The sequence below is a fragment of the Leopardus geoffroyi genome, chromosome C1 (assembly GCF_018350155.1).
Source record: "Leopardus geoffroyi isolate Oge1 chromosome C1, O.geoffroyi_Oge1_pat1.0, whole genome shotgun sequence".
NCBI classification, from domain to species: Eukaryota; Metazoa; Chordata; class Mammalia; order Carnivora; family Felidae; genus Leopardus; species Leopardus geoffroyi.
The window spans coordinates 172361155-172386604 of record NC_059328.1 but is presented as its reverse complement, the minus strand read 5'-3'; the positions used below and the strand labels follow the sequence as shown (position 1 = coordinate 172386604).

At 35.4% G+C, this 25450-nt stretch overlaps 2 protein-coding genes across 4 annotated transcripts in view; one reads left to right on the top strand and one right to left on the bottom strand.

Moving 5' to 3' along the window:
* The window catches only part of ZNF804A (zinc finger protein 804A), a 289446-nt gene extending 286828 nt beyond the window's left edge, over nucleotides 1-2618 (bottom strand). The window contains 1 exon segment of the mRNA XM_045480440.1: nucleotides 2284-2618. Within this exon segment, the coding sequence (XP_045336396.1) occupies nucleotides 2284-2394 (111 nt within the window). The 5' untranslated portion in view covers nucleotides 2395-2618.
* LOC123599186 (serine/arginine repetitive matrix protein 3-like) overlaps nucleotides 2589-25450 on the top strand; it is a 54161-nt gene continuing 31299 nt past the window's right edge. Inside the window, exons 1-3 of one of the 3 annotated variants that reach the window (XR_006713027.1) lie at nucleotides 2589-3155; nucleotides 4267-4441; nucleotides 7319-7792. Coding sequence is in view for 1 of the 3 variants with exons in the window: in XM_045480441.1 (XP_045336397.1) it covers nucleotides 2589-3134 (546 nt within the window). In the remaining 2 variants the exon portion in view is untranslated. Of the gene's footprint in view, nucleotides 3156-4266; nucleotides 4442-7318; nucleotides 7793-25450 lie in introns of those variants that run through there. The other 2 variants (XM_045480441.1, XR_006713026.1) reach the window with 2 other exon arrangements.

Genomic DNA, 25450 nt, shown 5'->3' with positions numbered 1-25450 from the left:
GAGTATGTTTAGATCTCTTCTGTTATACTTAAAGGCAGGCATAAATCTTCTCCTTAATAACAAAATCCTAGGAACACATATAGAAAACAAATGTATGACATATATTATGTTGTAAGGTCATAGTTTCAAATATAGTTGGACCATATATGAAAATATACCTAATTTTATTCAGTGTAAATCTCTTACACAGGAAATACATACTTGGGCAGTTTATAAACACAATCTGGAAGGATTAGCTACTACTAAGTCCTTGTAAGTCCTTTTACTATAACTAAGAGAAATATAAGAGCAATTTCTAATCCTTCTTATTCCAGCTTATGCTCCAACACTTGCTCATATTTAGATTTATTCATCTCATTTAGATAGCTGCTTTTTAACACCCATTTTAATCCCAAACTTACACTGGCAAATCTAAACTTTAACCTATCTTTTGTCAATATGAATGATAATGAATGGCTCAGCTTCAAACCCACAACAAACAAATCAGCATAGGCAAATTGAACCACCACTAGAACCCAAACTTGACTTAAGAAATCAAGATTATCAGAATTTTAACAAGTTCAGGGTTGGCAACTTTTTTTTCTTTTTTTAATGAATTCAACTGTGTGTGTGTGTTTACTTACACCATTATTGTAAATATAAAGATCTTGTTCAGTAAATTTGCTTTTTCCCACAAGTAAAACTTGATTTAAAAAACAAACTGATGCACACTTCCTTTAAATTGAAGAGTCCCCCCACGCCAAAATATTTATCTTCCCACACAGTGAGTTATTTAAGAAAGTAATTAGAACCAAAACAATTTCAATAATTCCCTTAGCCTTTGCCTACTGCTGTGCATAATACTCCACTAAGGAAGACCCTAGAAGAGTATTTTCACTTTCTTTTGTTCAACACCACAACAATAAAAGCAACAAAATAACCCTGCTTCTTTGCATCTTAAAAATCTGAGAGGAGGATTCCAATAGATTCACAGGAAAAAAAGAAAACAGATTAAGTGTATAATATCAACACCAGAATTCATTTAAATGAATGAATACCACAATTCATCTAAAACTTTAGAAGAGAACTTTTCAGTTTTGGAAAATATCCCATCGCTTTAAAAAAATTACGTAGAATCATATTTTAAAATATGCAAAGAAAAGGAGATTAAGAACACTGTATTTACTTTTGGACAAAATGAGTCTGTCCTTAAACTTCTCCTACTCCACCTTCTCAGGCTCAGTAACCACTTTGTAAAAAAAAAAGGGACCCAGGCTTTAGTGATACATACATTTGCATATTACCCCCTTACTCTAGCTCTGCTCTCCTTGCAGAACTTAGCCTTAACGAGCCTTTCCTCTATTCCTTTTGTATCTTTTTGAAGTGTACACTTCTCAGAAGATACAATACATGGGAGTCAGTCAGGCAAGGAGGTTTTGTAGCTAACAGGGGATCTGGAAGAAAAAGTAAGAGCTATTACCCTGCACTATCTCAATGCTCAGCACATCCTCTGCCACCAATCAGAAGTACTCTTCCTACTAGGACGCTGAAAGATGAAGCTCTGTGGTCCAGTGAGAACCTCCCAGCAACTGCATGGGTTCTGCATGTCTGGCATGTTTCCTAGTGGCTCTTATTGTGACATAGTGCTCGCCCTTCACACTTCTCTCCAACCTCTTTTGAGTGAACATCTTAAAGTGGACGATGTGGGGTTCTGGAGTCCCTGTGTTAAGCTTAGTACCGACAACTCCTCACTAGAGAAGTTTGCTGCCAGTCCTTCAGGAGACAGCCGGAATACGAACTCCTCTCGAGACCATCACTCAATCCCGCCACTTACTCCGCGCCACCAGTCACATGGTTCCCTGCTTCCATCGGAGACACCCACATCCCCATTCACCTTCAGCTTCCTAAGCCAAGGGATGTGAGAGGGTCACTCGGGGTTAGGGCCCTTCTCTTCTCTAAATAAATAAATAAATAAATAATAAAAGAAGGTCCTGTTGACACAGTTTGCTTCAAATGAGGAGACGTTCTGGTAACCTCCAGCATTATGGAGTGAGGTGTTGGGAGTCCAGAGCATCGTCGAAGTGTCAACCTAAACCATGGATCCCAGCTTCCTCAAGATTCCAGCGTTTTTCTACCTCTAATTCTCACCCCACACCCACAAGACAGATCCATTAATATATTATAAACCAAACTGAATCGCGACACCTCCAAAATCTCACGGTAACCTCAATCCTCCAAATGTCCAAACGCCCTCTTGGGGGGGGGGGGGGCGAGAGAGAGAGAGAGAGGGAAACAAGCTATTACCAGAGTTTTGTTCCCGTTCTTGCTGAGAGGGCCCCGGAAAACTCCCTTGATGTTGCGAAAGTGTCCGTTGCTGAGATGCGTGGAGCTGATGACAATGTAGTAACACTCCATGGGGCAGCCGCCGCCTCCTCCACCGCAGCCGCCGCTTCCATGCACCTCGCGCCCGCAGCCGCAGCGCGCCGGAGCCCGGGCAGGGAGGGCTGGGGACCCGGCGCGAGGGCGCACCGCCGCCTCTCTCGCCCGCCGCGGGGAGACAGACCCACTACAGCCCTGTGCCGAGCGCGCCCAGGCGCCTCCGCCTCCGCATGCTCTCGGCGCTCCCCCTCTCCGGCTCTTTCTCTGCTAATTCGCCTCGGGGCGACGCGCCCCGCGGGAGGATCGCGGGCTGGGAGGGGCCGGCCGGGCGGCGGGACCGAGCGGGGGAGCCGGAGTCAGTGCCGGCGCGGCGGCCGAGCGGAGCCGGGCAGCGGGAGCCGCCCGAGCGGCAGCGGCGGCGGCGGCGGCGGCGGCGGCAGCATCCCCCGCGCGCGGCGCCCGCACTCGGAGTTGCTGCTGCTGGCAGGCATGAGTGTTATTATAGTGAGCGGCGTTGCCGGTCCATTGCACTGAGCCAATGGCAGGGAGCCACTGGGCTGATACTGAGAGCTGTCAGAGGAGTACATCTGTCACCCGCTGCCTCCCCCCCGCCCTCCCCCCGCCGCCGCCGCCGCCGCCGGGACCCACGGCCGCGCGGGTCCGGGCGCGAGTGGGAGCGCCCAGCGAGCGGGGCGCCCCCCGCGCGGCGCCGCGGCCGCCGAGGGCCAGGGACGCGACGGCCACCGCGGGCGGGCGGCAGAGCGACCCGCGACTGACAAGTGGGAGACTCCTCTAAGGTGGGGGCGGAGGGGAAAATGAAGAGACGGAGATTTCTTGCCTGCCAGTGGGGAGTGGGGGGAGGGGGGGAGGGGGGATAAATAAATTAATAATTCAATACCAAAGCCAACCGCTTCCAACTGCAGCGGATCCAGGCAGGTGCCAGCAGCTGCTTCTCTCTCTCTCTCTCTCTCTCTCTCTCTCTCTCTTTCTCTCTCTCGGTAGTTGCGACCCATTGGGTTTGGCTTATTTGATTTTATTTGTTTTTAATGTATTTTTAGGGTAGAGGCTGGATCCTGTTCAGAATCTTAGAGAAAGAAAATGTTCCCCACCCACCCCCACCACCCCCACCACTCGTTTGTAGAGATCACAAGTGTTTGTGTTGGTAGTTTGGGAGGTGGGTGCTGGCCGCGGTGGGGGGGGGGGGGGGGCGGGGTAGTTGTGGCGATGTGAGTGGAAGTGGATAGAAGGTAAAAACAGGGACTCTTGGTTAATGTGTTCCTGGACCTGGCGTCCCCCCTCACCCATCTCCCCCGAGAAGCTCGGTTCTTCCTAATTTGCCAAAGCTGAACGGAAAGGGATGCTTTGCCGCAAAGAAGCTGCTGCCACGAGCCCTGCTTTGCATTTCTCTATAGTTCTTTTCCCACCCACCACAGAGTGCTAGCGAACAAAAAGCGTTTGCCCTAGAAGCGACCTGAATGGAAAATCTCCTGCAAAGGAACTAATGGGTTCGTTATGGAAAGTAGGGGATGGGGGTCTGCTGCGTTCCCAGAGGACGGACCATCAGGCTGGTTTTTAAGGGGCCAAGGCAGCCATCCGCCTGGATGTGCCCTCCCACCCTGCCTCTCACCCAGTTGATTCTCTCTTTGTGTAAGTTTAACTCCTCTGAGGTGGTAGGGTGAGAGCATCCCATCAGGTATATATACGACTCATTAGTCCGCACTTAAAAAAGATCGATAGCAGGCGGTGGGATGCTGGGAGATGGTGCCTTCAATGGATTTGCTGAAGGCTTTATTTTCCTCTAGCCTTGAATGGCTTAATTGGTTAAAGCAGATTCCAGACATTCTGATGCTCCTATGTCAGCGCAAACTGCACTTTGATACAACCTGTGTTTATCTTGTTTACTTGAAGGTCAAGATTTCAAGGCATTCCATTCTGGGTATCCCACAGATAGCATTTTATACAGCAATGATTCTGCAAACTACAATATGGTCCTTAAATGAATCTGCCAGTTTGATATCACTCTTTGAAAGAGGAAGAGAAGGGAGAGAAAAAGAGTGTTTATAATGAGAGAGGCAATAATCATGTGAGTAAATGATAACTTACAGGGATAGAAGAGGGGAGTGCTAGATTTATCTAAGGGAATTTCCCCATGTGCCATGCTTCAGTTCAAACAAAGAAGGAAAAAAAAAGTTGATGTGGATTGATCATAGCTCATTATGAAGTGTCACAGTTATTTAGAGGTATTGGCTAAATTTCTCAGATATCCACTTGGGGGAGTCTGGAAGTCTTGGGAGAAAAAGAGAGTAAGAATTTCCAAAACTTATATACTCAATGGAACAGATCACCTAATAATTTGTTAGAATTCAGTGTGAACATAATTCTATTAGGAAAAAAATAAGTGATATCCACTATTGTGTGGAAATTAAACTCATTTTGCCACCTATCATTACAGCTATTTTTCATTTATATTTTGAGGATGCAGGCATTCTCTGTACATATCATTTTGGGAACAATTAATGACCTGTATGATTTTTATTATATGTTCTGAAGTTTTCAAAACTTTCAGTTATTAGACAAGAGATAAAAATCTTCTTTATTACTGAACCATAGTAAGGCATCTCCTTAGGAAATGGAAGATGCTTTCTATGTGAAAGAATCAGATAATATAGTTTTCTTGTGTGTGCAAGTCATAGTAATCTAAGCTAGGTTTTTGAAATATTTCCCTCGAAAAATACTTCTAAAAAAAATGGTCAGATCTTTATCTACATCATGAAGCTGCATTTCCAGTTCAGGAAACAGGAACATTTATAAGAATTGTCCCATGTAACATAGTATCATTTATATGGAAAGTCACATTGTATTTCTAGTAGCTGTTTATATAGCATATATATCATAAATATCATATATAAGTGAATATCTTATGATACATATATATCATTGTAATAAATAAAGTATCTTAATAATCTCTGAAGGGTCACTTCACTTTCAGAAATGTCTACTTTTGCCACTTACATGCTTGATGGTATGATGGGGTGGCTTTAGACTGTGACATGTAAAACTATTTGTAAATGGTAATAAACACACCACAGATTTGCTGCTATACATGATGTTGACAGTTATGAAAGAATATACATTTTTTTCATAAAATTTGTCCTTAATGTTTCTCTCTATATGTGGTAATCTATCTCAAAATTACCTAATAGTGTGATCGCAAGATTCTGCACCTACACCTTGAATTTAAATAGATATATTTCAGAAGAGAGTGCAGTTGCCTTTTGTTTACCCTTATCTCAATTGAGTAGCCACATCTATAATGATCATTCAAATAAAACGACTAATCACACTGTATGATAATTGCTATGCCATTGCCAATGGGCTCTGTAACCTGTGGACTCCTTTATCATATTAACCTTAATGTTCGAGACAGTAAGCCACCACCATGTGCAGTCTGGCTTCTAACTATAACAAACAACCATTAAACATAGTGGAGTTTTTATATCAAACATGAAAGAACCTTTTCATTTGAATTTTGCTAAAAATGAAGAGAGAAGATAAGTAGAGAATCAGGACTTCCCCATCATCTCAGATGCTAATAAATTGAAATCAGTAGACAGCGATAAATTATGCCTTTCTATCTTGCTGTTCCCATATCTTTCCTTCTGTAATGGTGTAAAAAGAAAAGTTCATAAGAAAGCATCTTTAAATTCTTTATTATGTTATAATTTCTGATACCCATGGCCTAGTCTCATTATTTAAAGTAATTCTGATTTCTGTTATTAGTAATTATTTTGACATAGATTATTTCTATGGAACAATGCTACCCAATTTTTTAAAACTTAAATATTTCTTCTCAGTCACTTGGAGAATTTAGGAGACCTGAATATCAGAGACCTGGAGACCTAGGCTAAATATCTAACTGCTATTATAAATATGCAGAGTCAATATTTTGTAATCAGAAAATATTTTATTTGAAAATATCTTATGGGATAACTATATATCACTTGAGTTTAATTGGAAACTTTTAAATTGAAAAAAATTCAATTAATAATTTAAGTATGAAAGTTTTAGATAATGATATTAGTCTAAAAAAATTGCAGTTCAGTTTTGCAACCATGCTTCAATTTTTCTCTTTCTACAACTGTGATTTTAAATCAAGATCCCCTAAGCTCCATGCTTGTACTAATTTACCTCATTCTCTGTTCCTCATCTTGCTTTCCTTAACCAAATTTGGATAGCAATTTTCTGCTCAGCAACTAGGTATTGTTCCTGACCACCTCTTGTCTCACACAAGATTTCAGGACAATGTTGCTGATTTGAAATGCAAAACCAAGGTCTTGCCTCATTTCCCAAACCAGTGTCTAGACCCCTGCATCCAGAATCCCTGCCCCAATTCGCTCTGCCCAGCTATTCCAGAGGAAAGTAAATCTTTTTTTTTAAGTTTGCTTAACTGCTATTTGAGACCATATGTTACTACCTCCACATGCTTAGACTGCCTACCTCCTGTCATTACAATCTCTGGATGCTTTTACTCTGTCTGAATAACTTCCTATCACTAAAGTGAATGATCCACAAATTAGATTCACTTTTCGGTCCCCACTTAAGCCTTACCTGAGCTTCTATGAACAAAGTTCCTGTTCTTATGTCACCTTGAAAAAAAGAAAAGAGTATATTTCAGTGTTTTTCAAAGGTGTGTGTGATATATACTTAGTGGTTACAGGGTATATTATTGGGATTCAAAACTTTCCTTTTCATTCCTATAATAATCTTAACATAATAAGCATATTCTTGATCATTAGTGAAATCATATAATAATAATTTGTCATGAAGTTTTGTCACTGTATATTTTTGTTTGCATTCATTTTTGTGATCACATTGGTGTCAGGTGTTACTGCTTTTATTGTTTTGGACTAATGAGGAAAAATCTAAAAACTTAACACATAATCGTTTTGCTTATTTTTAGATAAGACCAAATGATATCATGACATCTGCACGAATGAAGGTGTGGCATAGTTAAACTGGAGAAAAGTGACGAAGGAATTATAGCACCATAGAGCACCCATATTCACCATAATCATCAGGCATGCTTAGATCAGTACTGACACACAAATACTCATAAAAACATTCATGTGTTGAGACTGGATTTGGTTTCAGCAGAGCAAAATCATCTGTTGTATTAAATTAAGATTGTAAATTTGGATATTTTGTCATATTTTTATTTGATTTCTGTTTTTTTATTTTGTATTTACACAAAAGCTATAAGCATATGGGATTTTATAATTAGTCTGATGTTAACATATTTGAGTAAAATTATGCCACGAGTGAACTTAATCTGTGCTAGGAAATCTTTTAAAATGATCTATATGTTATTCACGTATGAGAAACACTGGCATATCCTAGTCATAGGATATGTACTGAATAAATATTATTGAACTTACTTACAGCTGATACTATTATTGTATGAATTGAAAGGAGATGGTGACTTTTTTAGGTAATTATTAATTAATTATTACCTAAAAGTAGGTCCATCTCCCACATTCCTGTTTCTGTATTTCAATTCTGCTGGGTTTAAATATGGGGCCTCTTAAAAACAAATACTGTATCCTCTGAAATCTAATACGCCATCAATTACAAGATGTATATTTTTTTTATCTCCACTACAAATGCAAACACACTGTCAATTAACTGCAAGAAGCCACTGATTATACGACATCTGAATTATGGAGATGTTAAAAACAAAAAGACATCCTGGAATCAATGAACTATGAAACCTAAATCTGCATAGACACTACTACAATTAAAAACTTACTAGAAATCACTTTAATTATGTCCAGCTACAACAACAATGGAATAGTGAATTAATAATGGCTTAACTTCAGTTACTTCACTTCCTAGATATTATCTTGTTTTCAAGCTCTAATTTCTCTGATCTCTGGCAATTCCCGAGAGTTGATATTGGTCAGGCCTGGTAGAATAGAACATCAATTTAGCTTTCTCTTTGATACTGATAGATGTGGACATGTGTCTTGAGTGGCTGAAGGAAATATAGAAATTGTGGAAATGTGGGAATTACTGAATATGCAAAATGGATCACAGAGAAATTTCACAATTTTGCTTAGTTTCAACCCTAAGAGAAAGATTAAATAATTGATATTATGCAGTGTTTTCACATGCCTTAAAAGAATGGTAGATCACATATTGAACAATGTAATATATGTATCTGATACTGATAATTTTTTTTAATCTTTTTTATCCCCTTAATTTTCAATTCTAATATTAGCATTTGGGATAGCAGCCAGAACAATGCTAATTAAAGAGCCAAAGCTACATTTCTAATATGTTGCCAAAGAAATTAATGTAATTGGATGCTATATAACTAACTTACCAAAAGGATAACATTAAAATATATTAGTAGTCAAGATAAAGATGAACAGTTATTACATTCCTTCATTTCACAGTCTTTTTGGAAAGCAAGCTGGCCACATCTATTAACATTAAAATTGCATATAACTTTTGACCTAGCCATTGTATTCCTGGGACTCTCTAAATAGAATAAAAGGATATTCACAAGAACACTTAATGCAATATTGTTTAATTGTTCATAGTTAGAAAAAACTGGAAACAAAGGAAATTATCATCAATAAATGAATAATGACATAAGTTATTGTATATGTCACAGATTTGCATCTATTAAAATAATACATAAGTTATTATACATATCACAGACTATGCATCTATTAAATAATCTATTAAAATAAAATCTATACCTTTATTTGGTAGGATTATATAGTTATTTTATTGTATAAGAAATGTAGCATACAAACAAAAGAAGAATATAAAATAGGATTTAGTTTGGTATATTGAAAAAAACTAAGAACATGTGTATATATTTGCTAAAGAAAAGGCAGGCATGAATATAGGTAAGGCTATGTGTAGTTTGATAATATATTTTAACGGTAGGTATGAAGGAGAAGAAAGAACTAGAAGAGAAGGAAAAAGCTAGGGAGGTGAAGAAAAAAGATAAAACTGACACGCATATACATACAGGCACATATATGGGTAAAAATCTAGAAAAAAAAAAAGAAAGAAGGAAGAGAAGGATGGAGGGGGATGCAAATGGCACCAAAACTAATATATGTGAGGAATAATAAAAGAGAGGTGAAAGGAAGGAAAATATTGGGAAGATACTAAAATGAAAGCAATTTGTCTATAATGGCCAGTAGAGATGGGGATGAGGTAATGAATCAAGGAAATGGTTTCGAACTAGAATTGATAAGATTTACCAATAGATTTGGGTGTGGGTTATGAAAAGACTAACACAGCATAACAGAATTTGACCGTAGTTACTTGTGCAGTATACTGAGATGGGAAAGTCTAGAGAGATTGTGAAAAATGCTAAAATTTAGATTAATTTTTAATAAGCTTGAGATGCATTTTAGATGTATACGCAGAGAGAGTAGACATGGCCAAGTATAAAGTATAGAGTCAGAATCAGAATCTCATTTGGGAGTCAGGGGCAAATCAGTGCCATTTACAGCATGAGGTTGTAAGAGATCACATGAGAGTACAGACAAAGGGCTCTAGGACAAATCAGGTTTGGTTCTAGGAAAAGCAGCTCTAAAAGAAGACCGAAAATGAGCTGCTAAACAGTGCTTAAAACCAAAAGAATATGATGCCTTGGAAGCCCACCACCACCACCCCCTAGCAGAAAAGGGTCAAAGTTAAGAAGAGATTGATCAACTGTGAAAAATGCTATTGATAGCTCAAGTAAGATAAGATCAGAGGAATGATCTCAAGTTGTCCATCTTGAAGGTTATTGGTAACGTGGACAAAGCAGTCTCTGGGATATACCAAAAGGACAGTATAGGATTTACAAAAATTAAATTCTGCAACAGAGTTAAGAAACTAGGTATATGTGCTATTCATATAAGATAAATTTTGTGGAAATATTGTTCTACATAGAATACATGTGTCCAAAGTCAAGAACAGAGTGGAATGTCAAAACTCAGTAGTGTCCCCCAACACAATCTGCATATGCTTGAACTCCCGCTCTTCTCTGGCACACATTTTGCTAATGAAAGGAAGGGATTGAGGAGATTTTCACCAATGTCTCAAATTTATGTATGGTCTTTTTGAATTAGAATCAAGTTAATATAATTTCAAAATATATACATTTTGTTAACTGATCAAATTGGCTTATAAATAAACATTTTGCAGGGCTAATGAGGTAATGGTGAAATGGACACTTTATAATATTCACATGGAAATATTTAGCAGTATAATGTTTATTAAAATTAACTTGAAAATATGTATCACAAACCTCATCCCCATTCACATCCACAAAGCTTAAACTTGTCTTCCAGATGATTCAGTTCTATACAAAATTGATTGTTCTGATGGTGGAACCCTGAGCCAAGTAACTCCAAGAGTCTCATACTAAGTATCATTAAGGGCCAGTAATATTTTGTGTGCCCGGACTGTAAGAAGCTCAGGAAGTATCAATGGACCTTATTATCACAATGTACCCTTCTTCTATATAGATCAAGAGTGTAGAATGTTCCTAAAAACATATTCTTAAGATCTACTTGCTTTCAGACACATCAGAACCTTTATAATAGAATTATTCACTTAAGTTAAGTTAGTATGAACTGGATTTTTAAACATGTTAGTAAGGATTCTGAATTCTAGTTATAAATCTCAAGGAGGAAATCATATACTTGTTTTTCTATTACATATGATAAGCACCATAACCAACATAAAATTTGAATAATGGAAAATGGCTAAATAATGCAGGAAAACTGAAAATTATGGTATTGCAAATAATACAATAATATTTTTAAATGTTTATTTATTTATTTTGAGAGAGAGAGAGAGAGAGAATGAGTGGAGAAGAGGCAGAGAGAGAGAAGGAGAGAGAGAATCCTAAGCAGGCTCCATGCTGAGCGTGGATAATCCCAAGCAGGTTCCATGCTAAGTGTCCCAATAATATTTTAATATCATGAAAAAAATGATCATGAAGATACTATTATAAAAACTGCAGGTATAAAATTGCATCTTAAAGAACAAATATTGTTAAAATGTCTGTATTACCCAAAGTAACCTAAAGATTTATAGCAGGGGCACCTGGGTGGCTCAGTCAGTTGAGCATCTGACTCTTGATTTCAGGTCTGGTCATGATCCCAGGGTTGTGGGATCCAGCCGCATATAGGGCTTCTCACTGAGCATGGAGCCTGCTTAAGATTCTCTCTCTCTAAAAAAATCAATAAAAAATTTTAAAAAGATTTATTGCAATTCTCATCAAAATACCAACAGCATTTTTCACAGAACTAGAAAAAAATTAATTTATATGGAACCACAAAATATCCAAATAGCCAAAGGAATTTTGAAAAATAAAAGCAAAGCTGGAGTTATCACAATTGCAGATTTCAAGTTATATTACAAAGTAATAATCAAAACAGTATGGTACTGGTACGAAAATAGACACATAGATCAATAGAATAAAATAGAAAACCTGAAAATAAACCCATAATTATATGCTTAATTAATCTTTGACTAAGCAGGAAAGAATATCCAATAGGAAAAAGATAGTCCTTTTGACAGATAGTGTTGGGAAATTGGACAGCTGCATGCAAAAGAATGAAACTGTACCACTTCCTTTCACCATGCACAAAAATAAATTCAAAATAGATTGAAAAACTAAATATGAGACTTAAAACTATAAAGATCCTAGTAGACGGTACAGGCAGTAATTTCTCTGACATCGGCCATAGCAACATTTTTTTTTTTTAGATATGTCTCCTAAAGCAAGGGAATTAAAAGAAAAAATAAACTACTGGGATTATGCCAAAATAAAAAGCTACTGTACAGGAAAGGAAACAATAAAAAACTAAAAGACAAAAAACTACAGGATGGGAGAGGATATTTGCAAATGACATATCTGATAAAGGGTTAATATCCAAAATATATAAAGAACCTAAACAACTCAGCACCCAAAAAGAAAAAAAAAATAAATGGGCAGAAGAAATGAACAGACATTTCTCCAAAGAAGACACATAGATGGCCAACAGACACATGAAAAGATGCTCAACATCACTCATCATCAAATACAAATCAAAACCACAACAATGAGAGATCACCTCACACTTGTCAGAATGGCTAAAATCAAAAAACAGGAAACAGCAAGTGTTGGTGAGGATGTGGAGAAAAAGAACACTCCTGCACTGTAGGTGGAAATGCAAACTGTTGCAACTGCTGTGGAAAACCCTATGGAGTTTCCTCAAAAAGTTAAACATAGAACTACCCTACAATCCAGTAAATCACACTACTGGATATTTGCCCAAAATTACAAAAACACTATGTTTATTGAAGCATTATTTAAAATAGCCAAATTATGGAAGCAGCCCAAGTGCCCATGGATAGATAAATGGATAAAGAAGATATGGTATATACACACCAAGAAATACTGTCCAGCCATAAAAACTAATGAAATCTTGCCATTTGCAATAATATGGATGGAGCTAGAGAGTATAATGTTAAGGGAAATAAGTCAGAGAAACAAATACCATATAATTTCACTCATTCATGGAATTTAAGAAACAAACAAAAAACTGAGCAAAGGAAAAGAGGGAGAGAGAGAGAGAGAGAAACAGATTCTTAATTATAGAGAACAAACTGATGATTACCAGAGGGGAGACAGGTGGGGGCATGGGTAAAATAGGCAATGGGGTTTAAGGAGTGCACTTGTCATGATGAACACTGGGTGATGTATGGAATTATTGAGTCAATATACTGTACATCTGAAACTAACATAACACTGGAATTTAAAATAAAATAAAGAAATAACACTGGTGTTATTTCATATCTCCTAAAAATAGGAATAAAATAAAATTGCATCTATATATACAAAAGAACACCTCTAGTCATACTCACAAGACACTAAAAAATGACTTTATGATATTATAACAAAGATTAATATGTAAATCTCTCAATAGTAAAATATTATTATTGTTCTTTAGGTATTTTGCATATATTCATATTTTAAGTGATTATTTTCCTTTACATGAAGAAAAAATACATTTTACTAATTATTAAAGTCTAAGAAAATAAATTATTTTTTTGATCTAGAAAAAAAGAGAAATTATTAAAATATAACTAACAGTAGAGGAGGAATAAAAGGCATCTTACAAGCACACACATTTTAGAAAAGAATGGGAATAACTTAATTTTCCTATAAAAGGGAAAGCCTTTCAGATTACAAAATCTAATATGCCTAAATCTAGGGGCACCTGGGTAGCTCAGTCTGTTAACATCTGGCTTTGGCTCAGGTCACGATCTCACGGTTTGTGAGTTCGAACCTGACATCGGGCTTTATGCTGACAGCTCAGAGCCTGGAGCCTGCTTCAGATCCCGTGTCTCCCTCTCTCCCTGCCCCTCCCTCACTCATACTTTGTCTCTCTCTCTCTCTCTCTCTCAAAAATAAAATAAAAAATAAAAAATAAATATTTAAAAAAAAACTTCAATATGCCCAAATCTAAAGTCATAAAGTTGAGTGTAAAAATTTAGGAAGAAAATTGAGTAATTAAGGGCAAACAGCAAGAAGAAAATCATAGTATATTTACATTTCTACCCTGTGAAGTAGAATTTGAGGCTGAAAATATCAGAGCACAGCTGATAAAGATAATATAACATTCACAAACATTTATGCACCAAAACATAAAAGCAAAACGCATAAAGCAAAAACTCCTGGAAAAATAAAGGAACAATTCACAAAAGAAAAAAAGAAACACAAGATAATTTTGACAGATTTTCTATCAGATTATTCATAATAAAAATAGATTAACAGCATGGTATTAGTTTAAAGTTAGTGGTAATGTAAATTAATGCAACTGTTTGAAGGGTAAATTGGTTTTATTCATAAAATTTTTAAAAATGTATATCCCATGTCTCAGCCATCCCAGTTCTTACAAACTATTATACAGAAATAATACCATGAAGAGATATAAATATAAGCACAAGACAGTGCTCACTGCAGAACATTTGTAATACCTAAAATTGGAAAAAAAAAACAGTATGTCCATTAAAGGAGAATAACTAGCAAAAATTAATAAAAATGCATGCAATGGTATATTGGAGATCAGTTCTTTAAAACATAGCTATCTATGTCTCTATTTATGGGCACAGCATGCTTCTGCTGAGTGACTCTGCTTCTATGTCTCTATTTATTAAGTAGGACTTTCATCTAATTAGACCAATAACCACAGTATGGCCTCATTTTGGTATTAGTAAATTAGCATATGTGTTTTTACAGACAGATAAACAGATGGATAGTGATATGCAGAGGAGAAAGGCAGAAAGGCTGGGAATGCAATAGACACTTAACAGTGATTAATACTGTTTACATTAAGTTGGATAGTTTGGGGGTTAGGGTCAGGGAGTTTGGATGAAGAAGGAATCTTAGTTCTTTAAATGATAACTTTTTAAAAAACTGATTTTAAGTGGAGATGTAATAATTCTTGTTTGGAATTTTTCCTAATTTTCAAAAAAGTTAAACTTTTGTGCCTATAAACTGATCTAATTATCATGTATCTTTTTATTTATTTATTTATTTATTTATTTATTTATTTATTTATCTGTTTGCTCTTTCAGTTCCCCAATAATATTAAGACACCTTAAGAGCAGCAACTTTGGCTGGTTTGCTTACCATCGCATCCCTGAAGTCTTGAGGAGTATCTTGAGCTTAGAATATGCTTAATAATTACTGTTGACTGAGTTTCAGGATCAAAGGAATTAGGGCAAGTATTTGAAAAGGCAAATACATTATAACAATGCTTTTTCCCATGGCAAATCTCTTTGTTTTTATTTTATATCAACAAATGTGTTGTCTCTCTATTTATAAACAATAGAACATGAAGTAAATTAGGTTTCCCCAGTAGATCAGTGAGAATAAACATCAGGTTCTCTAAAAAGACCCTAAAACAATAAAAACTTAAGTAATTTATTTCCCTCATCTGTGATAGTCAGTGTATATGCTGACCTTGACAACAGGTGTCAGTGACTCAGGATCTTCTACCTCAGTGTTGTGCCGTGCTAAATATGTGGCTTCTGTCTTACAAGCTAGGATTAGCACTCTTGCTGTTATCACTGCATATATATTTCAGCAAATTCAAAGGCAATAAGGGCAAATGGAGGGCATTCCCCTTCCCTTGACTAAAATGGTTCTGACGTTGCATATGACATTTCTTGGCTATATTTAATTGGTCGTAACTTTGTCATATAGTCACACAAAGCTGCAACAGGGGGCTTGGGAATGTAGTGCTTGACTATGTAATTGAAATGAAAGAGCTGTATTATTAAAGAAAAAAATTGATATTTTATCACTTAATCAAGTTCCTATATTGATGGGGCAATTTATTTGGGGGATATCATATTGTGAGGAAATGATTTTTAAAAATTCTATGGAAGTATTATCATACCTACAGTTCAGAACATTTCAGTTATGCTACATAACCTAGGCAAGAGAAAACAACATTAGAATGTAACATTTTACAAAAATAAATTTAAAGGGAAATTTGGAGATAAGGGGAAATACATTCTATTTTTGTAAACTACTACTTTCCACATAGCTCTTGTAAATTTTATAAATCTGTCACATTTAACCTCGAAATGTTGTTGTTGAATGTCAGGACAATAGGCAGAAAACCCTAACATAAACTATTTCACATTGGCATTCAACTATATTTTTCCTTCATGGTTTAACTATTCCACATAAACTTAGCATTTCTGTCATCAGCCTGCATTTAATATATTACTAGTCTGGGTTTAAACTATTGGTCTTATGGACAAAATTAATTTCTTTCCCAATAAGTTAACTTACTTCAAGGAAGTCATTGACTATTGCACATTCTTTAACATTTTCTCAGAGAATATCCTCTGCTTTCATTAAAAAAGGTAAGAAAAGGGGTGACTGGGTGGCTCAGTCAATTAAGCGTTGGGCTCTTGATTTTGTCCCAGGTCATCTCACGATTATGAAATCTGCATAGGGCTTCATGGTTGGCCCTGCTTAAGATTCATGGAGCCTGCTTAAGATTCTCTCTCTCCTTCTCCTTCTGCCGCTCCCCTGCTCACGCTCACTCTCTTTTGCTCTCTCTCGAAAAAAAAAAAAAGAATAAAGAAAAAGAAAAAGGAAAGAAAAGCATAGTCAAGAAGACTTCTCATGTTAATGTGTAGGTGTAATGATTAATTTATCTGCCCCCCCATAAGAATGTCATATATCAAATGACCTTACTCCTTGAAAACTTATATCCTGATATCACTGATTTGATTTTCAGAAACTAAATTTAGGAGTACTAGTCTGTGATCTATTTTGTGACAGAGATATTTATTAGCTCCAGTTAACCATATTAGCTCCAGAGTACAAGCCCTATTGGGAAGAGTTCTCATTAATATAATCTAACCTTAATCATAAGTCATTTAAAAAATAAAAAGGAGCATGTGCATCTAAAGTATACTATGCCATGTGGAATCTTCGCTTTAATTTTAATCAGTGTTTTAGCATTAACTAAGAGCTGCTCCTCTGTCCAATAATTTGTTTTGCTCTTTGACTTAGTCCCATGGCTGAGACTAAAACCTGTACCTATGGCTGTAGAACAGTGGTTCTCAAATGCTAGCCTGGATCAAAATTGTCTGAAGGGCTTGTGAAAACACAGATTCTGGACTCCATCCCCAGATTTCTGATCCAATAGGTCCTGGATAAGGGCCAATAATTTGCATTGCTAGCAAGTTTCCAGGTGATGCTGAGGCTGGCGATCCCTAGTCTGGGAACCACATTTTGAGAACATTACATCAGTGTAGCCAGAGTTCTGACTGCAGCAAATTCTTTCTCTGAACAGAGCTACAGTATCTAAGAATTCTATAACTGAAATGATAAACATAATCCTCTCTTTAAGGACTGAGAAAAGAGATTTTGAGTGATGCCATTATTGTATCATAAACATACTGCATAGCTATCCTCTGCTCATTTAAGTTTACCTCTATTCTTTTGGCCACAGGATGATCATTAGAATAATTTAAATAAGGTATTTTAATTTTATCTTAAATTATATAAAATTAGTCCATAAAAATACAGTATCTTAAGTGGATAATTATAATAAGATTCCTTGTAAGGGCACCAGTGAACAGCATTATGTCAACTCAAAATACTATAATATGAATGTTGTTTTAAAATTAAATACCAAAATATCTGACTTATGGACAAATACACAATACCTTTATTTTATTAAAACAGTTGCAGTAATAATAATATGGAAAAATTAGGTAGATATATAAACATCAAGACCAAGTTAAAGATTTTTGGGAAAAGCATTTAAATGATCAAATTAACAAGTCAAAAAATATTTTTTTTTGTGATAATTGCCAGTAATGAAGAAAATAGAATGGAAAACATGAAAGAAAATAAGATATTTTAGATACTCATTTATTTGGCTGAGTGTTTTCATAGCGCCCATTATCAATGAGAAAAAGCATAGTTACAAATTTCATTAAGTCATTCTTGCAAGATTCATTTTCTCTGAGCAGCTGTGAGAAAAAAAAGATCTTATATGAAGAAAGCTATTAAGTTTCCAATGATTAGTAATTGTTTTATATGCTTTAGATTTATTTTAATGCATTTTCTGTTTCATATTACATTTTATATGCAGATGTAAAATAGTGTATAAGTTGAGGGTAGCAGCTTACATGATGATAGAACAATAGTGTGACAAACACGTTATGTAAGACTTCAAATCATTATATTATTTTAATTAACATACTTTATTTTTTAGAATAGTTTTAAGTTTACACAAAATGGAGTAAAAAGTACAGTTCTCATAATCCATCCCCCTACACAGTGTTACCCAGTTATTAATATCTTGCATTACTGTGATATATTTGTTAATGACTGATGAACCAATATCAATGCATTATTATTAACTAAAGTCTATATTTATATTAAGGTTTATTCTGTGTTGCACAGGTCTATGGGTTTTGACAAATGTATAATGTCATATATCCACAATTATAGTAGCATACAGAATGGGTGCATTGCCCTAAACATTGCCTATACTCCACTTATTCACCCCTCTCTTCTTACCTTCAAGTCTCTGGAGGCCATTATCTTTTTCCTGCCTCTATAGTTTTGACTTTTCCAGGATGTCACATAGTGGAAATCATAGTGGAAATCATAGTGGAAAATTATTTATTTTGAGAAAGATAGCACATGCGAGTGGAGGAGGGGAAGAGAGAGAGAGGGAGAGAGAGTCCCAAGCAGGTTCCACACTGTCAGCACAGAGGTCCATGTGGGGCTCAAACTCACAAACCGCGAGATCATGACCTGAGCTGAAATCAAGAGTCAGAGCTTAACCAACTGAGCCACCCAGGCCCCCCAGACTGTCTGCGTTCAATTAACAATATGCATTTAAGTTTCCCTCATGTCCTTTTATAGCTTGAGAGCTCATTTCATTACGAAATAATATCCCACTGTACTGATATACCAGTTTGTTTATTCACTTACCAATTGAAGAACATCTTGGCTGCTTCCAAATTTTGGCAATTTTGCATAAGGCTGCTATAAACATTTGTGTGCAGGATTTTGTGAATTTCAATTATTTTGGGCAAATGTCTAGCAGCAAGATTGCTGGATCATATGGCAAGACTATGTTTAGCATTGTAAGAAACAACCAACCTCTTTCAAAGTGGTATTAACATTTTGCATCCCCACTTGCAATGAATGCAATTTCCTGTTGCTCCACATCCTTGCCAACATTTATTGTTGCCAGGGTTTCAGATTTAGCCATTCTGATAGGTGTGTCGCAGTATCTCACTTTTTTTAAATTAGCTGTTCCCTAATTATATGATATTAAGTGCCTTTTCATATGCTCATCTACCAACTGTACATTGTCTTTGGAGAGGTGTCCAGATTCTATTATTATTTAATCATCTTGTTCAATACACAAACGGAAAGCATAAACTTCACAAAACTCAGGGTCTTGTCTTGAAGGTGCTATTTTCTTTTCACAGGCTCTCAGTGGAAACTCTCAAATTTAGAGTGTTCTTCCATCTATTTCATAAGAATGTTCTAAATATCAAATAAAAATAATTGCAAAATTATGTTTAAAATCCAAAAGAAAAATAATGTTTTGCTTTTAAAGCCACTCTATAATAATCAATAACTTTGCAGTCAATTTCTGACATCCTGTTGCCAAAACTGAAATAAAATTTAAGAGATTAAGTTCCAATGGCAAATCATCCCTCATGTTCTAAAATAATTTTAAAATTTATAATATATATATTCTATGTGGAGATAAATGTAATATATTTGTGTAAACTGCTCCAGAAATAATTGTATAGAAAAAATTAAATAATCTATCTGATCATATGGAAAAGTCAATCATCTCCTAATAGAAATATATATTTAATGAAGTTATATTGAAATTATAATTATATATAATTATATAATGAAATTAATTAATGCATCTATGTGATACTACTGGTATTTGTTTTGCTCATACAATTAAACTTTATTCCTTCCAGAAAATTCCTGGGAGGCAAATTTAATTTTTTTTAATGTTTATTTATTCTTGGGAGAGAGAGACAGAGAGAGACAGAGAGAGACAGAGCATGAGCGGGGAGGGCATAGAGGGAGAGAGAGAGAGAAAGAGAGACACAGAATTTGAAGCAGGCTTCAGGCTCTGAGCTGTCAGCACATAGCCCAATGTGGGGCTCAAACTCATGACCCAACTGGGAGATCATGACCTGAGCTGAAGTTCAATGTTTAAACCAACTGAGCCACCAGGTGCCTTAAGGCACAATTAATTTTGTTTTTCATGGATAATTGAGAATTTTGTCCATATAGAATAAGTTTTGTGTTTTACAAACCACGGAACCAGCTATTGATATTGCACTTTCCAAGTCTCTGCTAATAATAATTTTTCCTGTATAAAACTTGAAGACATTAAAAAGAGTTATAATTTTATTATTTCCTTCATCAATAAAAATGATCAATTGAAAGTGAAGAAATAGAAATAGCATGAACTACTGATCCTGTCTATTTTATTGGGAAATTTAGGTGAGTATTGCCTGGGCATAAGCACATTTGGGAGGTGTTATAAAATAATATCCCACCCTCAGTGAATTTGGTGCTGCACAATGGACTTGGGTAACATCCTCCATATGTATTTGTATCTAAATATTTAAATAGTGACTGTCCAGGTGTCTTGTAAAAAGACGTTTAGAAAATTGTTGCCACTCTCCTATCCCATGTTAAAATTAAAATAAAAGAAAACATGCACCCTTTCAAATAGCCATACTGAAAATAATAATAACAATAAACTTGACTCTCATGAAACCCACTTTCAACAGGTCTAGGTCAGAAAATCAGACTTAATACCAACACCAAACACAATGAAGCTAGTTCCAGAACCCAATTTTGTATTCGGGAGCAATGAGTTTTCTTTAAGTAAATGGGTACTTGACTATGAATGGACTATGAAGACCTTCAACTGCGCACCTAGGAAATACTGCCATGGCTCACCCTTCGTAAAATGTGACATTGAGAAAAATGATTGCCAACTGGCAGAAGATAGAGACACACCAGCAGCAGCTGAAAGAGGTAAAAGTGATGGTTAGTGAAGGGATGGGACCACAGAGAGCAGAAGTTAAGACCACTTCTTTCCTCAACCTTTAGTGTGGCACTTTATCCAAACATCTAGATCCTTCAGTTCTATCAGGAGCAGCAGGACTTTCTGTGGCAATGGAAATAAACAGGCAGCAGAGTGGCAATTGAAATAAAAGGGAAGTGCTGTCCATTGATCAATAGACGTAGTTTAGTCTGAAAGGGTGAATTGGAGTTACTTGTGCTACTCTCTGGGGTACTTCAAACTAATAAAGAATTATTTCTTAAAAGTAGATGAACAAACCTGGGAGTTATAGAAATAGGTAGAATTGTGACACCTGCAAAATATTAGAATGCTTGTTAACAAGTGGGAGATTTCTTGTCCAATAATTTGGACAGAAATGTAAATGTGACCTTCTTCTGCCAATGAGCCAGTGAAGCATAAATCATAGAGATCCAAGCATTTTTTCAAATAGCAACTCTGCTCTCTATGATTTATATATCATTCTGGAATCTCTGGCCTCTTGGGAATTCTATCAAAGAACTGAGTGTATTAACAATAAAAGATGGTGCTATGTTACATTTGAATGCTTACTGTACAATGCACATGGTACCTAAAACTGTATCTACATTATGTCACTTAATCTTTACAGTAACACTAGAAGTTAAACAACATTACTATTTGCATTTTCTAGGTAGAAAAACTGACATGCAGATCATTGGTATAAAGATTGGTAGCCTAGAGCCTATACTCTCAAATACTACAATCGTATCTCACAAATGATCTTCAACATCACAAAATATTGTTAACATGCTTGATAATTTTTTGTTAGGCAACCATGAATTAATTTCATCATCCTTCATGTGAATAGCATACTTTTACCAATAGATATAATTATACTTAATCACAATAGATTATTACGAGAGAACGCACGCACACGCACACATACAAATATGTTATTCCAAACTAGCACATATATTAGTTTGGATTAGTTTAGTCCATAAAATCATACTTAAGAAAAACACACATGAGTAAACAGTGTTTGATTGCAATTTAATCAAGTGGTTAGTTAATTTCAATTGATTCTTATAGTTGCTTTTTTTGATCACATAAAAAGTGAGAAAACCCTTATGGTTTTGCAGTTACTCTATTAATTCACAATAATATGAACAATTTCTATTTTAAAAATTGAACAGTATTAAAATGAAAGGGCCTTGTTAAGTCTCTATCAGCTAAAAGTATCATAGCCAATTTAATGACCTTATTTTACATCCTATAGAGAAATTAACTGTACCTAGGATAGCATATTTTACGTGTTGAAAAGCTGAAATGCCACTAAAATACAGAATGACATAAACAAAAGCAACTTACATTCGTTACACAGATAAATCAATTCAATTAAAGCCCAAATACTTTACACTGTAAGCATTAATTTGGATATTACCAGTATGATAAGATTTTTATATGGCTTGAAATAAAAAGGCAAGTTTATCACATTGTCTCAGTTTCTAATTTTCTAAGTTTCCAATTCTACTCAGCTATTCCTATGTAAAATATTTTAGTGATTGTATTATTGGAAATAGGGTGCTTAACTATGCTATCAGAGTACAAAAGTAAAATTGAATACTCACAGCAAGTCATAAGTAATAATAGGATTATACTGGTCAGAAGAAACAAAGAATGGGAAACCATTTAGAATGGAGGACTTCAGTTGGGTATCACAAATATAAGTAGTCGGTGTGTTTGAGATTCTAGATCCAGGAAATGCAGGAAATTTGATTAGCCATAAAATTAGAAAAGCATGGTAGCCTAGGGTTTGAATCTAAGGACTAGAAATCCATCAGTATAGAGAAATAGATAGGCTTGGAATATCCAGTTATTTGAGTGCAGACAAAGCTTTAGAATGATAATGGAATAGAGGGTGGGGATAAGAAAGAAGGAAGAGTAAAAAGCATCTCAATATTAGGATTTCTAGATAAGGAATTTGGCTCTATTGAGTAGATATAAGGTTCTTTCCATGCAGTTACAATAGTGTTACTAAAAAGGCAATAAAATCCCTACAGGTTTATTTCCAAGGGTAAATAAAGGTGCTAGGTCTCTGCAAATTTACATAAATTTTCAAAGCTCTCAAGTAAAATGTGATAAGCTACATGACTTCCTCATTTAGTGTAGGAATAACTAATGTGTTTACTCTAATGGAATGCATATGGAGTAGAGCGTGATGGGTGTTATTTATCTTCCCATTTGTGATTGTGTTACATTGAAACATAGAGATGTCATTTACAAGTAAACTCTCTTATGACTGATGGGCTAAATGACTGATCTGTCATATTTCCAATAATACTTAGGATATTTTTCAAGTATTTGTTTTACACTATTTGCTAAATTGAGGATGATAGGATAAACATTATTTTTAGCTGCAAACCATCGTTCAAATGAGGCCTTCTTCTATATAAGCTGGTCCAGTTGAAGCTTGGAGTTGAGATCTCAAATAAAAGGATCAGCATTCTAAAAGGTCATTTTAAAATCCACTGGTCTAAGAAGCAGAGAAGGACCATCAAGAAATTGTTCCTGAACTGAAAATGCTCATGTAATCCATTGTCTTAAGAGGCCTGTAAAGTCACCCTGAGTTAAAAGTAAAACATTTAGTTGAAAAATATCACTATGCTACTTATTTTGGTGTATTATTTTATTTTGTTTGTTTTTACTGTATTTTAAAATTGGTAGCTAGACTTTTCTGCACTGAGGTAGGAATATACTAAAATGGTAACCAAGTTTTTTAAAAAGAAATTGACGGGTGCAGCTGGCAGCTGGAAGAGCATTAGACTCTTCATCTCAGGGTTGGGAGTTTGAGCCCCATGTTGGGTGTAGAGATTGCTTAAACAAACGAAAGAAAGAAAGAAAGAAAGAAAGAAAGAAAGAAAGAAAGAAAGAAAGAAAGAAAGAAAATCCTGATTTAAAAAAATAAATCTTGAATCTTTAAAAATTTTCAAAACTATAAGAAAAATATTGGTAAAGGACTGAGAAAATGGTCCAAACAACCAAAGGCAGTAGCAAATATTAAGAAACTTCAATCAAAATAAGTTGAATTCTTCAACCTAAGTAATTAGAAAATAATCACCTGTAATGACACGCTAGTGACTGTGGCTTAGAATGATGCCATTATACATTAGGCATTATTAGTGAGGAAGAATGTTAGAATAACACACAACTGAGTTGTCATACCATTTATTGAAAAGGTGAAGAAGTATATAAAGTATTAACTAAGATAATTTAAATAAAAATTAGAACTGATTAAAATAATTTGTCACATATGCACACACAAATAAAGAGCAAAAGTAGGCAGAAAAAGCGCAGTGAGAAGGTTCAAACTAGGATTGGGAGAGGTAACTGAAATCCAATCTGTCTTTTCCATACAAACGTAATAGATGGAGAAACTATGGAGAAAAATCATGCATTAGCCATGTTTGATGGTTTCTATGTCCTGAAGGAAACTGATAACGAAGGACACAAGACCTAGAGATAGGGCTTTGAAGAGTTGGACAGTTTCCCACAAAATTTTAGAGTAACAAAGAAAGTAGTAGATGAATGTGGATATTGAAAGCAATGCAAAATTAATACTCATTAGCATATTAGCATATTAGCAGTGCTTAAATATTCACCTCCAACTCCTCATTAAAACACATAAAATAAGGGGCACAGTCTCAGTCAGTTAAGCATCTGACTTCAGCTCAGAGACTGTCTCTCTCTGTCTCTGTGTCTCAAAAAATAAACATTTTAAAGATTAAAAAAACACACAAAATAAGAACAATAAAGAACAAATTGACTCAGAGTAGCAAACGCATCAAATATTGAATCACAGCACTGACCAGGAGGGTATTAAAGAGTATTGATTTAACCCATTTTATATCCTTAATTTGGATTAAAAAGACATAGTTTGATTGCTTGTAATACAGCCTAAATTAATAAATTAACCTACAATTAAATAATGGTGAATGACATTATGAAATTTCCAGGATGAAAAAATAAAGTAGCTACAAATGTCTTCCATCTAATATCACTCTACAAAGAAAGAGGAAAAAAGTTTTTCCTCAAGTTTTCCTTTGCAATGCTGCATAAACTGTCAGAAGTTATTGTTTTCTTAAAGGAGAAAACATTTTAACATAATAGTTCCATATAAAGATAAAGTATCATTCATGTAAAATGGCAATAAAAAGCCATTTTAATTTATGCAAGAACATAATAGTTCATTTATTAATCGAGAAATACAAGACAGCTTAATATTAAGAATCAAAGAATATATGCAACAAAAGGTCAAATGAGAATATACTTTTCATATAATGCAACTTCATTCCTAGGAAAATGTTAATGGAAACATCATTTATATACAATCTAATTGCTGTTGTGGAAATCAGTAGATATAGTTAGGAAATAATTTACCTACTATA